Source organism: Myotis daubentonii, chromosome 7, assembly GCF_963259705.1.
Source record: "Myotis daubentonii chromosome 7, mMyoDau2.1, whole genome shotgun sequence".
NCBI classification, from domain to species: domain Eukaryota; kingdom Metazoa; phylum Chordata; class Mammalia; order Chiroptera; family Vespertilionidae; genus Myotis; species Myotis daubentonii.
The window spans coordinates 19,147,557-19,162,094 of record NC_081846.1 but is presented as its reverse complement, the minus strand read 5'-3'; the positions used below and the strand labels follow the sequence as shown (position 1 = coordinate 19,162,094).

The following is a 14,538-nucleotide window of genomic DNA, read 5'->3' as shown; positions in this document are numbered from 1 at the left end:
AGGGGAGACAAGCAACTTAAATGTGTAAAATCTATGTTATTCATGTAACAGTAGGTGTGATGGAGAATGAAGAACAGGAAACAGAGTGGAAAGTAGTAGTTTTGAGTGTTACCTCATAGCTCCCAGAACTGTAGGAGGATCAGAGTCCAGGCACTGAGATCCTAGGCTTCTGGGGTGCGGGGTGTCTGAGACCAGTAGGGAAAAATTATCCTAAATATCTCAAGTCCAAAAGTGAGGGTGAGGCTGTGACTGTTGGCTGAAGAGGTGCTAGGACTTTTTCAGAAACACCCGGAGTTCTGGGTCCTTCTTTTCCCACGGTCAAGGGAGGTAGAGGACCAAGAGGTTCCATCTTACCTGTAAGAAAGGGAATCTGGGAATCTGTGCCTGGGGGATGAGTCTGTTAGACTCTGGCTGCAGACCTCTGAAACTTGTGAGGAAGATGGACTAATACCTTCCTCGAGGCCCTCCAGGCTCATCTTGCTCAAATGATTTTGAAGATATTCAGATTCAAAGGTCAAGGCACACTGTTTACATTGCAACTCTGTTTAGCTTTTGTCTGACTGCACAAGGTTTACATTAATTGGTGGGAATGAAAGGTTGTTGGTGGGGGGGGGGGTTGGGGGGCAGGGCTTGCTCTGCACCTCTATCTCTGGAAAGCCTGCACATCTCCATGGCGATGCTGAAGTGAGGTACAGAGAGGACAACTTCCTCATGTGTCTACATCAGAAAGGAGGAGTGGATACAGTGACTCTGAGACTTCTGTGTCTTCATGGTCAGCAGTGACCCCTTTGGGTGCCTCTGAGAGCTATGTGGGTGCCTGAGCATGCAAGGAAGAGCTGGGGATCATAGTAGACGGTGATTCCACACTTCTGAAACCAAGCAGTTGGTCTCTCCCATGGCCAATGACGTCATCCTCCCTTAAAGAGATGGGATTATTTCTCGTAGTTCATGAATCTTGGCAAGACTGAATGCCGCGGCTTGCCAGTCAGACCTCACCTAAGTTAATTATTCCAAGAATCCAGTCCAGCTCCCAAGGAAGCTCCTCTTGATACTAATTGCCCTGTTAACTGTCATCCTCGGTTCACAGAGGTGTTCTATTTGAGATTACTGTATACAATTCTAAAAGTCAGCAATATTATACTAAAACATAATCAGAGAGGCTCACAAGAGAAGGTGAAGTTAAGAATAGAAATGCATCAAATTTCTGGAAGACATAGTCAACACTTTGCCAAGTTACTAGTTTTGAGCCAGATTATCTTGAAGTTATATGAATGTTTAGGAAGAAGATAATGAGTACATGCATGCTTGTTACTCTTCCTCTGGTCTCTCAAGTGCCCTGTGGGGTGATAAGCTGAACAATAAAGTACATGGCACTTGAAGGAGTGAGTGCAACTATCGAATATGTCTGTTCCCATGGGAGTAAGTGTGTGCTTTGTGGGAGGACTGGACATTCCAAAGCTTTCTGTAGGGAAAATACAGTCCTTAAGCTTTTCCTATATGTGGAGGAGGAAAACAAAAAAAGTTCATGTTTTTGCATATGTTAGCCTTCCTTTATTTTCTGAAGGACTGGGTAGTCCTGATAAGTGAAAAAGAGATGTGATTAGAAGGATATGAATATGGTATTAATTTTCATTGTGTCAACATTGTACAATAATGCTTTTGAAATCTAATTTGCTGATGAATTAAGAAGGAATCCTGTTGGTTTAAGACAACATAAATATCAATATTTCCTTTCATATTTTGGAGGAAGCTCTATGAAAGCAATAGGAAATTATTGTTTGTGGCTCATTAAAATAGCTATTTATAATTATTCTGTTTTGACATCTACTCTATATGAATATGATAATTCTGACCTTCAGTTATGGAGTCAATGAAATGCAGATTTTGAAACTGCCTTTGATAGGATGTGTTTTCATCATGAACTATTTTCAGGGGCTCTGTGGAAAATGAATATGTTGCCAGAAAATTTTTCATCTTCAGTGTGTTTGTTTTCAATGTCTTTGTTTCACTTGTTACTAATTATCTACCCCAGAGGAGGTGAGAAAATATCAAATTAAGGTGAGATACTTGCATCCAATATTCAAACTTAAAAGGCTGATTCTGCGAGATAGCTTCATGAAAATATCAATGGATAGACTTAAGTGAACATTTTAGCAATTGTCCTCGTAGGTGCATAAAATGGGCAATGAGGTTTGTCCAAATGCTTTATAAGAAATTTCAAGTTAAGGAGTTGAAAGTCAAGTGGTAGGATTATTAGTTGGTTAATTAATTTATAGAGCACAAATTGCAACAAGGAATTATAGTGCAATTTCTGAAAAGTAACACATCATTGATTATTTAATTAAATTATAACAGTAGTGAGAAAATTTACATAATCTTTTAAAGGAATTTTTCTATTTTCTCTTTTAAATCATAATTTTAAATTACAAGGATAATACATGTCTGTTGTAGGAAATGTAGACAATATGGGTTAGCAAAGGGAAGAAAGTAAAAGTCATCCATTAGCCTACTGCTGAGAGTTAAGTACCATTAACATTTTAAAGTATTTTCTCCCAGTCTTTTTTATACATATAATATATATTCTTTTTAAACAAAAAATAGGATTATCTATCTATCTATCTATCTATCTATCTATCTATCTATCTATCTATCTATCTATCTATCTATCCTTCTGGCCTACTAGCTTATTTTAATACTCTGAACATGTATTTTGTGTGTGTGTGTGTGTGTGTGTGTGTTTGCAGGGTATTCTTAATTTTTTAAATATTATTACTTGTAATGTTCTCTTAGTAGTCAGTTCATATAGATATTCTATAGTTTTTTCATAAGAATACCTCATTGTTGAATATTTAAGTATTAGGTTTTCTAAGTTTTTGCTATTATAAACAACTCTTTAATAAATCTCTACATACACATTTTTATACTAGAGGCCCAGTGCACTAATTTGTGCATGGATGGGGACTCCTGATCAGGGCCATCTCACCCAATCCCGATTGGGGCCATCAGATCCAGTTGGCTGGAGGGAGGGACCACAAGAGGTTGGCCGGCCATGGGAGATTGGCCATGGGAGCACACTGACCACCAGGGGGCAGCTCCTTCATTAAGTGTCAATTTGTGTCATAGCTACCAGCTGGTTGGCCGGTCGTCTGGTTGTAACGGTCGCTTAGGCTTTTATATATATATAGATACCTACTAATTATTTCTAGAAGTGATATTGCTGGATCAGTGATTTTTAAGTATACAAGCATATCCTATGTCAATATAACAGTTTTTCTTCTTTCCAGTTCTTCTCTTCTGATGCTTTTTCTTTTTTGTAATTACATTAGCTAGTTCATATCTACTAATTGTTTAAAATTTTAAATAGTGGACATCGTTGTCTTATTCCTGACTTTATGAACAATGTACTCAGTGTTTTCCTTAAACACTATTCTCTCTTTTTGGCCTGAGGTAGATATAATTTATCTTGTAAAAATTATCCAGTTAGTCTTATTTGATGAAGAGTTTTTGTCAATAGTTTTTGCTGATTTATGTCCAGTGTCTTTATGAATATATAGAAATAATAATATGATCTTTCTCTTCAATTTATTAATAGAATAAATTATATTAAGAGAGTTCCTAATTTTGAACTATTTTTGTAAACTCCACTTGGTCAGAACAAATAATTATTTTAACCCACTGTTAGATTCTGTTTGCTAACACAAATATACAATACTTTTACCACAATCTCTGAAAGCCCAATATTTTGGTAAGTTGGATACCAAAACTCAGTTGGGATGGAAAACTGGCCTAAGATGATGCAAGATTCCATATTTATTCAGTCTCTGTAGTATAATCTCTCTATATAAAAGCCCAGTGACTGTATGGCAGAACAACCAGAACGACTGGAGTGACCGATCACTATGATGCACACTGTGGTGGCCAACCAACTTTATCGGTGCCCAATCATCTCCCCCAAATCCTGTAACCTCTTTCCCCTGCCAGCCCTGCCCCCAATTCCCCCACCCCCACCCCTCTCTCCCATTCTGAGGTGCCCAAGAGCTGCCCTGACTCCTGGAGCCCCAAGGGGGAGTGGCTCAGTTCTTGGCTGTGTTCCTCCAGACCTTGAGAGCACCAAATTACAAATGCAGCTGCCACAAAGGAAGCCTGGATAAGAAGTGGGAGGAATGTACAACAAAGAGGGTGAGAACTGAGGAAAAGCCTGCCTGGAAGAACCCGCACTAGGGGCAGCCACGCCCCTACCCCCAACTCCACCCAGCCCTGCAGGCTGCCTGATAGACACTACTATGAGGCAGGTGTGGAGAGGGCTCCCTGGGCATGTGAGGGGGGTGCACTGTGACTCCTGCATCCCACTACTGCCCCTCACTAACCTGTGCCCAACACTGTGCAACCACCCACCTGTGCCACAGCCACTGCTTCCTCGCGCTCACGTTGTGGCCGCAGGCACCAAAGCCTCCTCCTGCACTGTGCTCCTGGCCGGCCTTGGGTCAGTCAACCTCCTGCATCCCCTCTCCCTGCTGGCCCGGCCCAATGGCCCTCATCAGGGCAGGCCAGTGGACCCCACCCATACACGAATTTGTGCACCAGGCCTCTAGTTATTATATATTTTGTTGTAGAAATGTTAATGTTATTGACTGAAGAATGCTGCACTATACCCTCTGGCAATGTGATATATTGTACCATATACGAACCCCATTTCCTCTGTAAAATTCACAACCCAAGGGCTTCAGATTGGGGATTTGGTATTTTAATAGTTCTTCGTTACTAATCAAAAATAAGGTTGCCCTCTGCTTCCTTTTTCTTAGTGTGTAATCTTTGGTTTGTATTAATATTATACTCCAAGGAAAAAAAAGAAATGGAAAATTTTGTTCTGTCTCTCCTCTGGAAGAGTTTAAGTAACATTATATTTATCTTTTCTTTAAAGGATTTCTATAACCTTTCAAATTATAAAGTACAATAGTTTCTTGAAAATTCACTTAATTTAAAGGCCCATAAAGTAAAAAGTCAAAGTTTCCTGCTTCTACATTCTCACTTCTACTGTTCTGGTCACTGTTAAATATTTGCTGTGTATTATTCTAGAACTTGCTCTAGTTACATACAAAAATAACAAAAAGTGCTTAAAAAAATTAGCCTTGGCCTGTGTAGCTCAGTTGGTTGGAGCATAATCCTGTACACCAAGAAGTGGCAGTTTGATTCCTGGTCAGGGCACATAGCCAGGTTGAGGGTTCCATCCCTAGTCTGGACGTGTGTAGAGGCAACTGATTGATGTTTCTTTCTCACATTGATGTTCCTCTCTCTCCCTTCCTTTCTCTCAAATCAATATTTTTAAAATTGCACAATTAAAAAAATAAAAATTAATCTAATTTATTAGTGAGGTTTAACAGTTTCATATCTTTTAAACGTCTGTAATTTGTTTGTGAAAGCTGTGTACTTTTCTGTTGTTTTTATTAACTCAATTTATAAGGACTTAAAGTTCTAAAGAGATTATCTCTTGTCTTTACCTTCTCATTACTACTCCCTATAAGTAACCGTTGAATCATTATTGATGTTCTATTGTATAGCCATTTAGCTCTTTTCCTATGTACAAATTTAATACTTATTTAAAATTATATATTTGTTAATAGTAAAATGTTTAAATATATATATATATATATATATACATATACATATATATTACTTAAAAGGTATGCATTATAGATAGGATACATTATTATATTATGTATAAAATAATGTGTAATCTACTATACACTGCTTGCTTATTTTACACAGCAGTAAAAAATGTCAGTAAGGTATTTTTAAAGGCTGAAATAGGTTTCATTACTTCATTGAAGGTCTATTACATTTTCTCTCACCTTTCCACTCCTAAAATGCAGTGAAAATTTAGGGCATGAATGTGGGACAAAGTACAAGAGCTGGAATTGCCTCCTTTCCCCTAAGTCACATGAAAATTGTGGTGGAAACCACCTTAACAATTGTTCTAACATTCTCAGCCCTTAATATGTTTGCCAACATCATCAATCTCAAATATTATCATTACAATATTGGAATCTCTTTAATTTCTAACTCCTTGAGCCCTTGTGAATTTAAGTGAATTGCCATGTATTTACCAGACATTTGGTTTTCTTCTGTGAGTTTCCTTTATATGCCCTTCGCCCCTTTCTGTCCTCCCTGTGGAACGGTTTTCCTCTTATTTCAAGGAGCTCTACGGATATGAGGGATATTAACTAACATGTGTGTCAAACCTTTTCTCCCAAGAACCTCTAAAAGGCATCTGATGCTTGTAAAGCTCCCCCCCTCCTATCTGCCCCTCCCTTTATTATATTCTTTCTGGTTGACCTTTTGGCTAACCTGTTTCCTGCTTTATTTGTTTCACTACTAAACTAGAAGAGTCAGGGATATGGAATTAAATATTTGAACAGGGCTTATGACAACTTTAGCTTAGTTAGAAAGGATATGAAAATGCCTCACTTCGTGTGTGTGGAGGATTTTGTGGGTGTTTCCTGTCTATTACAATTTTTTATGAAGTGACTTTTCCTTCAAAACCATGAATAATGACTGAATATATATCCCAGCGAAAACATAGAGCTGGTGGACATACTGGCTGATTAAATGTAAAAAATGCAGTTTGTGGTTCTGATGCCCCGATGATCATATATTTTAGAAGTCAAATGTATGATCAGTTACCAAATATTTGAAATATATATATATGATACTCCAAGGTAGAATGTTTTCTTCAAGCAGATGTTGTGCTAATCTATTTTTTTTCATAATATAAAAACAAACAAAAAAGCATGAGGAGTATTCACTAATTTACATGGAAAGGACTGGGACTGAAAGATAGGTCAAAGTAATATTATCTTGGGGACAGAAGAACAGTCTGGAAATGTTATACATTTCAGGAGGCTTTTGGATTACTAGCTCTCGCAGGTGTATAGAGCAGGGAGAAACAAATGTTTAATGATACTTTTAAAAATAATACATTTCTACGTTCCTATGTTAATTCCCCCAATCTTCCCCAAATAAATAATTACTGTCCTCTTGCTCCTCCTGGCTTGTGTTTTCTTAATGTTTATATTTTATTCTGACCAAATTGAGAGTCTTTATTTGTTGCTAAACTAACTTCAATATAATAAACTATATTTTATGGCATGGCTATATTCACTGATAACCATTGAAAAGCTTGCTTGAGGTAATAAGTTGAAATTTTCCTTTTTTCCCCAAACATCCTATGAGAAAAATGTTACAAGTATATGTAATTAAATCTACTCATAAAATTACATTATGGAGAATAAAGATGGGCTATCATTGTTTATTTAGGGAACATATTACTTAGTACTTTAGAATATTTTTAAAAATACTTGCATCCAAAGATAATTGTTACATTTTCATTGGCAACTACTGTTTTCTGGAAAACCATACATGGCCATGTACTTCTTTGCTTTGTTTGTTCTTAAATAATCTGAGAAAAAAGATTTTTATATTAGCTGAATATTGAGTTTTAATATTAGGTGTGGGAGTTCTATTGCTTTAAACTTTCATTTTATATCTTTACTGCCTCTTGCTCTTGGCAAATTATAATTCAGGAAAGCAGAAAAATCTAGTATGCAAAATCTAGTATTTAGCAGCCAAGATAATCAGCATTTATGCACACTGAAAATTTTCAATATTTATGAAGAATTTTAAAATGTATAAAATATGATAGGACTATTTACAAATTAAGATCTAGTGCCTCTACATTTTTCCACAGGGTTGATTTTTATCTTGTTTTTTTACATATAAGGAAATAGTAGTATACTTTAAAAAGAGCTTATATTATAATGAACAAAATAGTCTTGTCATATAGAATGAGACAGTATTATCATGTATTGGAAATTTAGGCAACGATTCTAGATCTATTTTGTCATAGTAAATATATATTTCCCTTCACCTTTTCTTTACATGGGTGACCTGTTTCTGTTTTCTGGGCTAGGCCTCCAATGAAGGCAAGCAAGACTAGGCTTAGTCTGTTGTCTCAATAAAATACTGGTAACACTGATGGTCACAGGCATTCTCTAGTGGTCCTTAGTATGCTCCTCTTAGCAATGATTATACTGTACTTTTGGGCACAAGTGACTAATTACTGGAATTTAATAATTATAAAAAGATGTCATAATGTTATAGTACAACAAGAGTTAGTATTTCTGCTAACTCTAATTTAGGCTCATTTCCTTTATTTAAAAAATAAAAAACATTTACTTGGAAATGGTAAGAGAAAACAGAAGTGGTTGTTTTGTAGTGTTTCATGAACTAAAATTTGGAAAACTTTACTAATATTTCTTGTTCTGTCAACATATGCTCTTCAGGAATACTAATGGATTACAAATTGAACTAATAGAAAAATTCAAGTTCATTCATTGTTTTTGTACAAAGAGGGTTTCATTTCAAGACAAATTCACACTCTGGCAAGTAATAGATTGAAATCTATGTAATCTTGGTGACAGATTACATATGACTAGTTTGTAGTGGCTGATTTAACATTTGACATGGAAATTACCCCTGTATATATTATAGGCTTTGGTGTGGGGTAGCAGGGAGATGTGGCAGATGCATGTGTAAAAACTCTATTTTAAATGCATGGTCTTGTATAGTTTAATTCTGAGTGTATTCTAAGTATGTCCAGACAAGAGATTTTAACTGTAAGCATAATTTCATTTACCCTAAATGTAAAAACAAAGCCAACCAGGGCCACTTAGGGAAGAGAGGATCCTCCCTCAAGGACCTATCTAGACAGTTGCTTCTAGAGAGAGAAAAAAAATGTTCAGTCAAAGACTTGTCAATCCTAATTTTAAAGATTGATTAGGTAGCTGATTTTTTTCCTTCCTTCTGTCCTTGGAGAAAATGAAAAATAACAGGTCCCCTTCCACTTTACACTAACCATTCATATACTTTATGACAGTTAGCTTTCCCTTGAGTCTTCTCTTCTCCAGGAAAAATTATGCTAACTCCTTCAGCCTGTCCTCATAGGTCCTATTTTTCAACCATTAAATCATTGTATGGTTCTCCCTGTACCTTTTCCAGTTTCTTCAAAATCCCTTTAAAAATATAAAGTCTTAAGTTTTACATCTTCGTCTATATTAGATAGATTAGAATGCCAGAGGATTATTTCTTTCCACATTCTACATTGAAGAGATGGTTACTGACACAGGTCAGTTGGATGATAGGGAAAAGGAGAAAAAGAGAAGCCAGGTGAGCAGTTTAATATTCAATTAATTGGCTTTATATGATCAGAAAGATTAAAAACTGGGCCTGATAAAATGTCATAGGATTCTTCGTAAGCCCTTTTCAAAGATACTAAAACATAAAATTACTATAAAATCCATCAGGCTGCTTTTGAGTTTTCTTTAACTAAATAACCTGATACTCCTCTTTAATGATTATAATTCTGCAAAGTAAAACATTAGTATGTGAACTAACATCATGCCAAATTCAGGTCCCCAAAAATGTGTAATGGAGGATGATGAGCCCTGCTAACTCAAGAGAGGGCATGGGGATTCAACGTTAGAGTGACCTCACCTTAATTAAGAGCTAGAACCACTTTTTCAAGTAGATATTAATGCCAAGAGGGGACATTGGTGGAGTGCTACCCAGCAAAGGTTTATTATTGGGTAGGACGTGACCAGTAAGAAGAGCATGATATTGGCTTAGCTGACATGCTGTTCCGGGTTCATGGCCTGGCATTTTCTTCTCTGCAGCATCACCTTGATTTTGGGTAATGCTGTAGTAATTTCTACCTTTCCATTGCATGGGGGCCAAAAAGATCTTATAAACCAAGTTCCCCTCTTTAACAATTACTATGAGAGCAAGATTACATGGTAATAAAATCCTAGAATAAAAGCCCTAGAGTTTCTAGTGTTTTCTTACTTCAACTTAGGTGCATTAATAATTGAATTCTGTATTTATTTGATAATGCTAAACCTAAAGTCTTATCTATACCAAAAGCAAAATACCTGGCATGTATCCTCTCTACTCTGGGTTATGCACTATGAACTAGGTAAACCGCTTCCGAGCCTCCACGAGAGAGAAATTCAGTCACTACGGAAAGACGGGACTTATCCTTTCCAATATCCTCCTTATCAATCAACAATAAATAATAGGCATCACAACAAAGTTGGCATATAAAAGCTTTAGTTCCCCCCGTTGAATGCTTCATGATTCACCCGTTGCTGGTTTATTTTCACTTTAGGGTGGGATAAAAATATAAATTGGCCAGGCCCATGTTGAAAAGCCACAGGCCGACCTGAGAGGGCTCTTGCATTGAATGGTGTGCAGAGGTGCAATATTTGTATTTGGCACTAACCCCTCTTTGGAAGCTAATGCAGTATGGTCTTACCATTTTTGCAGACAGGACAACATTGCTCTGGTTCATAGACTGGGTTGACACACTCAGGAACTGCGCAGTCTGCTACAACACAGTGAACTTCATTGCTGGGCTCACAGCGACACCATTCACATGGAGAGGGCTAGGAACAAATCTAAAATTAGCCCCTTTTCTCCTATAACTTAATGCTTGCACATTCATATGCTGTCAGCAGACAAAACATTAGTGTTTATATTGGCTTTACTGTATTAACTCCATTACCATGTGTATGATCATTCTTCCCCAATGGAAGGCAACCTAGACGTCCAAGCCACGGTAGGTTGTCATGTGCATCTTAGGTTGCCAGGATTAACTGGGCATTCATGTATGACTTTCCTGCCTGTGCTCCTACTTCCCAAAGACCATTTTGGACAACTAATATGTCACCTCCTGGTTTTGTTTCCAGATGTGCTGATTGCTCTGCCTTCCTCTCATAAAGAGGAATGAGACTGGGACATGTGAAGTAAGTTTTTGCCATTCATCATTTTTCTTCCTAAAAAAAAATTACTGAGAAACAAGAACACGGTAAATGGACATTCTTACCTTTTTTATGAATTCTTTTGTTCCCAGCTAACCTAGACACTAAATGACTTTTTTTTCCCATGTGAATTTTAGAGGAGATTGCATTTGGGATGCAAACATCCAGGTACTGCCTCTTGGAAGATTTAGTGAATACCTCGCATCTTGCCTGCTTACTTTTATGAATGAACTAAAATCCATTGGCTTAAAAAAACCACTCTTATAAAGCCACTTTTTAAGAGTCAACGACTCTAAAAATAGAGCTGAAAAATGATTCATGTAGGGGGAAAATAAATTGATTGTAAATTGTAATTGAAAAAGAAAACTAAATCAGAAAGCTATTTTTGTCTTCAAAGTACTTACCGATCGAGAGTGAATTTGGGGTTTTGTTGCCTTTTAGAAACTGCTTATGCCACAGATAATCTTAAGCAGTGGCCCCTCTATGACTTTCATATTCTTTACAGGTTCTAGCTCTCCTTTCTCATGAAACAGAGGTTCCGAATTCTGGGATGACAACTTGGAGGTCTTAGAAGTTATGCAGGTCTATGTATCTCAAATCAAGCCATTCGTTTCCAGATAATTCTGCCTCCATCTCTAAGCCCCAGTCTCTCCCTTCCAGACTGTGTTAGTTAAAGCCCTCTGCCTTTGTCTCAGTAGCTAGTGCCCATGCCATTGTCTGCTCTTATTTCTTCTGGAACTTGAAAATTTGGGTAATACCAGTGCTCCTGGACTCAGGTAGCCTGGGGGGATGGGGGTGGGGGTGGAAATCTTTCAACTAATTATTTTAAAAGTAAATTTATATTTGCTTTCTGCTTGAAGAATTATTTTAATTTCAAAGTTAGTAGGAATAAGAAAAGTATACACAGAATCTGTGGTAAAACATTGCTATTTCTTAACATGGTGATAAGTTTGTTAAAGGGCAGAGTTAAGGGCTTTACCAGGTGGTGAGTTGTGTTAGGCATTTCAGGAGAATTTACCGGATTGTCCTTAAAGCTGGGATATTCCTGAAGCTTCTCCACTGAATAATCTCAGTACATGAAGGAAAAGCTTTGAAACCACAGCACACTATCTGATGGAGGAAATGTTTAATGAGGAAACAGTGAGAGAAATGGACAGTCTTGCTGCTATACTGTTCCGTTATGATATCTTACCTTCCCACGCAAAATTGTCAGGTGGCCTCCTTTCCTTGATTAACTGCAAAGTAGTGGCTGTGCACAGCCTTCTTAAAGCACAGAAGGACTTGGCCCGCATTTCTTGCTAATATGAGAGAAAAAGGAGGCACCGGTATCATCGCTTCCATACCCTGTCCTTCCTCAGCTGTGATCCTTTCTTCTTGCTGAAGGAGGGGCTGATCTGTGTGACTCCAATGGACTGATTCTGGCATTAAAAACCTCAAAGACCCCCTGCATGTCCCCATGCAAAACGTTTCCCTCAAAGTACCTGTGATCTTTGAGAAAGATCTGTTGGACGACTAGATTCCCAATGAAGACTGATGAAGGTTACCATCCTAATTCAAACAAGAGCAAGAATGCTATTCTGTGCACTCCCCTCTGAGGAGTTTATTTTTCAGTGATTTGTACATTCTTCATGCATCCAGATCCTCAGGAATAACCATTAGCAACTAAATAATTGATTTATACAGTGTAGATATTTCCTGCTAAGAAGGAGATTTCACTAACTAGGGTGCAGAAAGAGATTATTATGGAGCCGCAGATGTGAGTTAGTAGAAAGTTGTAGTAGGCTGAGGTTAGGTTGCCACGTGGCTCACGTTCCTGGAGCGTAGCATCTTCAAGCCTTGGAGGCTGGTAGCTACCCTGGTATCTGGGTAAAGCACTGACAGATACTGGTCCTGCAAAGGCCCTGGGGCGTCTGCCTGACATTGGTAGAGGCTGGATGTGTGTGGACTGGAATCCTGAGGAACATTCTGTATAAGAGCTAAGGCCATAAGGCTTCCTGGCTAATGTATGCCTGCTTTTCTTCCTTCCTTCCTCCTTCCCTCCCTTCCTTCCTTCCTTCCTTCCTTCCTTCCTTCCTTCCTTCCTTCCTTCCTTCCTTCCTTCCTTCCTGCCTGCCTTTTAATGCCTGTTTTTTAAGGGATTTTGAGTAATAAGAAACATAAATTAGAAAAATAAAAATGTCACCCTAGCTATTGGCAGATACTACATTTTCCTGAAACTGGCTTTATTCATATACCACATTCATTTGTCCCTTCTTGGCCCAGAATCTCTTGTCTGAAACAAGTTATTTCCACTTTTCTTTTTATTCAGTCTTTTGTTTTCAAATAATGTCTGTTTCAGTCTTATTTCTTCTCATTTTAAGCCTCTTGGGCCTCTCTCCTTCCCCTCTTAACTGTCCATCAAGTTTAACCCATTGGCCTCCCTCCGCAGCCCCTCTGCATCTTGCCATCCTCTTTTACATGCTCTCCAGTTCAGACACCCTCTTTCCTTGCCCAGTGTGACTTCCTTCACTGCCCTGAAAACACATTGCTTAAACATTGAGAAGTTTCCTAGGAGTGAGCAATGAGTTACTTGGACAATAATTTCAGACTTTAAAAATCCTTCCTACCGAAGAGCATACAACTGTGAGAGGTTTGGCGCTTTGAATAAATCTTTACATCTTAAGCACTGAGCTGGGTACAGATTTCCCTCTATCAGACTCTTCAATATGAAAACTATAGATTAAATCTGAAAACATCCCGGTAAAACCAAAGATTAAACAATAAAGTTATCCTTAGCGGAACAGAGGACACTGAAATAAGTACTTGGGGAAAATTACTCCTACTAGCTTTTTGCAGAGAAACATGTGAATTATGTCTGCTACATGGCTTTAACAGCCAGAGATTTGGGAAGATGATTAAATGACACCATCCTAAAATTTTATACCAGGAAAATCTATTCCTAGAAATGTCAAGGAATATTTTACTTCTACGAAAGGTTTGGAACATAAAGTAACATTCACTATATATACCTTATGCGCCTTTACAGAAATCTTAATTGAAATTAGGTTTCAAGGTCAAATTAATTTGTTACTGAATATATTCGATGATCTGAGTATATGACTGTTATGAATCCCTATACCTCCAGCTTAGTGTTTTGAATATCAAATATGGGACCCTTTTTAAGCGGAAACCTGGAATTTTAACTATAGTTCCTGCTATCACTGAATACATTTGCATGGCAAATCCAAACGTTGCCCCAGTGCCCCCAAATTTCAAATGGCTTTTCTGATATATATTTATAATTAATAGAGTAAAAGGAGACTCTTACATATTGGCTTAGGTGACTAGAATTCCAATGTTCCTTCTTGGTATTAGAATGGAAACATGGCGATATACATTGTGTTCAAAGTGGTTAACTTCTCAAGATCTTGATGAAATCCATTGTCCCTGTCTGTGATTTTTGAGGATTCTTGGAGAATTGGAGGAGATGTACCAGAATTTTGGAAACAGTAGATTGCTCCATGATGCTTTAAAGTGGAAAACATATAATGAGAACCAGTAACTTAATGACTGGAATAATTGGTAACTCCTGAAAAATTGTCAAATATATTCTTTGTGAGAATTTGGAAGCTAACACCAGACTATAGAACATGCTATTATAGACTTGTTACACAGAGTTCTCCTAATG

The 14,538-nt window shown here is 37.6% G+C and overlaps 1 protein-coding gene across 1 annotated transcript in view; it reads right to left on the bottom strand.

Annotated features, from left to right (window-relative positions):
• Window positions 1-10,346: 10,346 nt before the first annotated feature.
• VWC2L (von Willebrand factor C domain containing 2 like) overlaps window positions 10,347-14,538 on the bottom strand; it is a 30,612-nt gene continuing 26,420 nt past the window's right edge. The window contains exon 3 of the mRNA XM_059704856.1: window positions 10,347-10,496. Coding sequence (XP_059560839.1) covers window positions 10,347-10,496 — 150 coding nt within the window. The remainder of the gene's footprint in view (window positions 10,497-14,538) is intronic.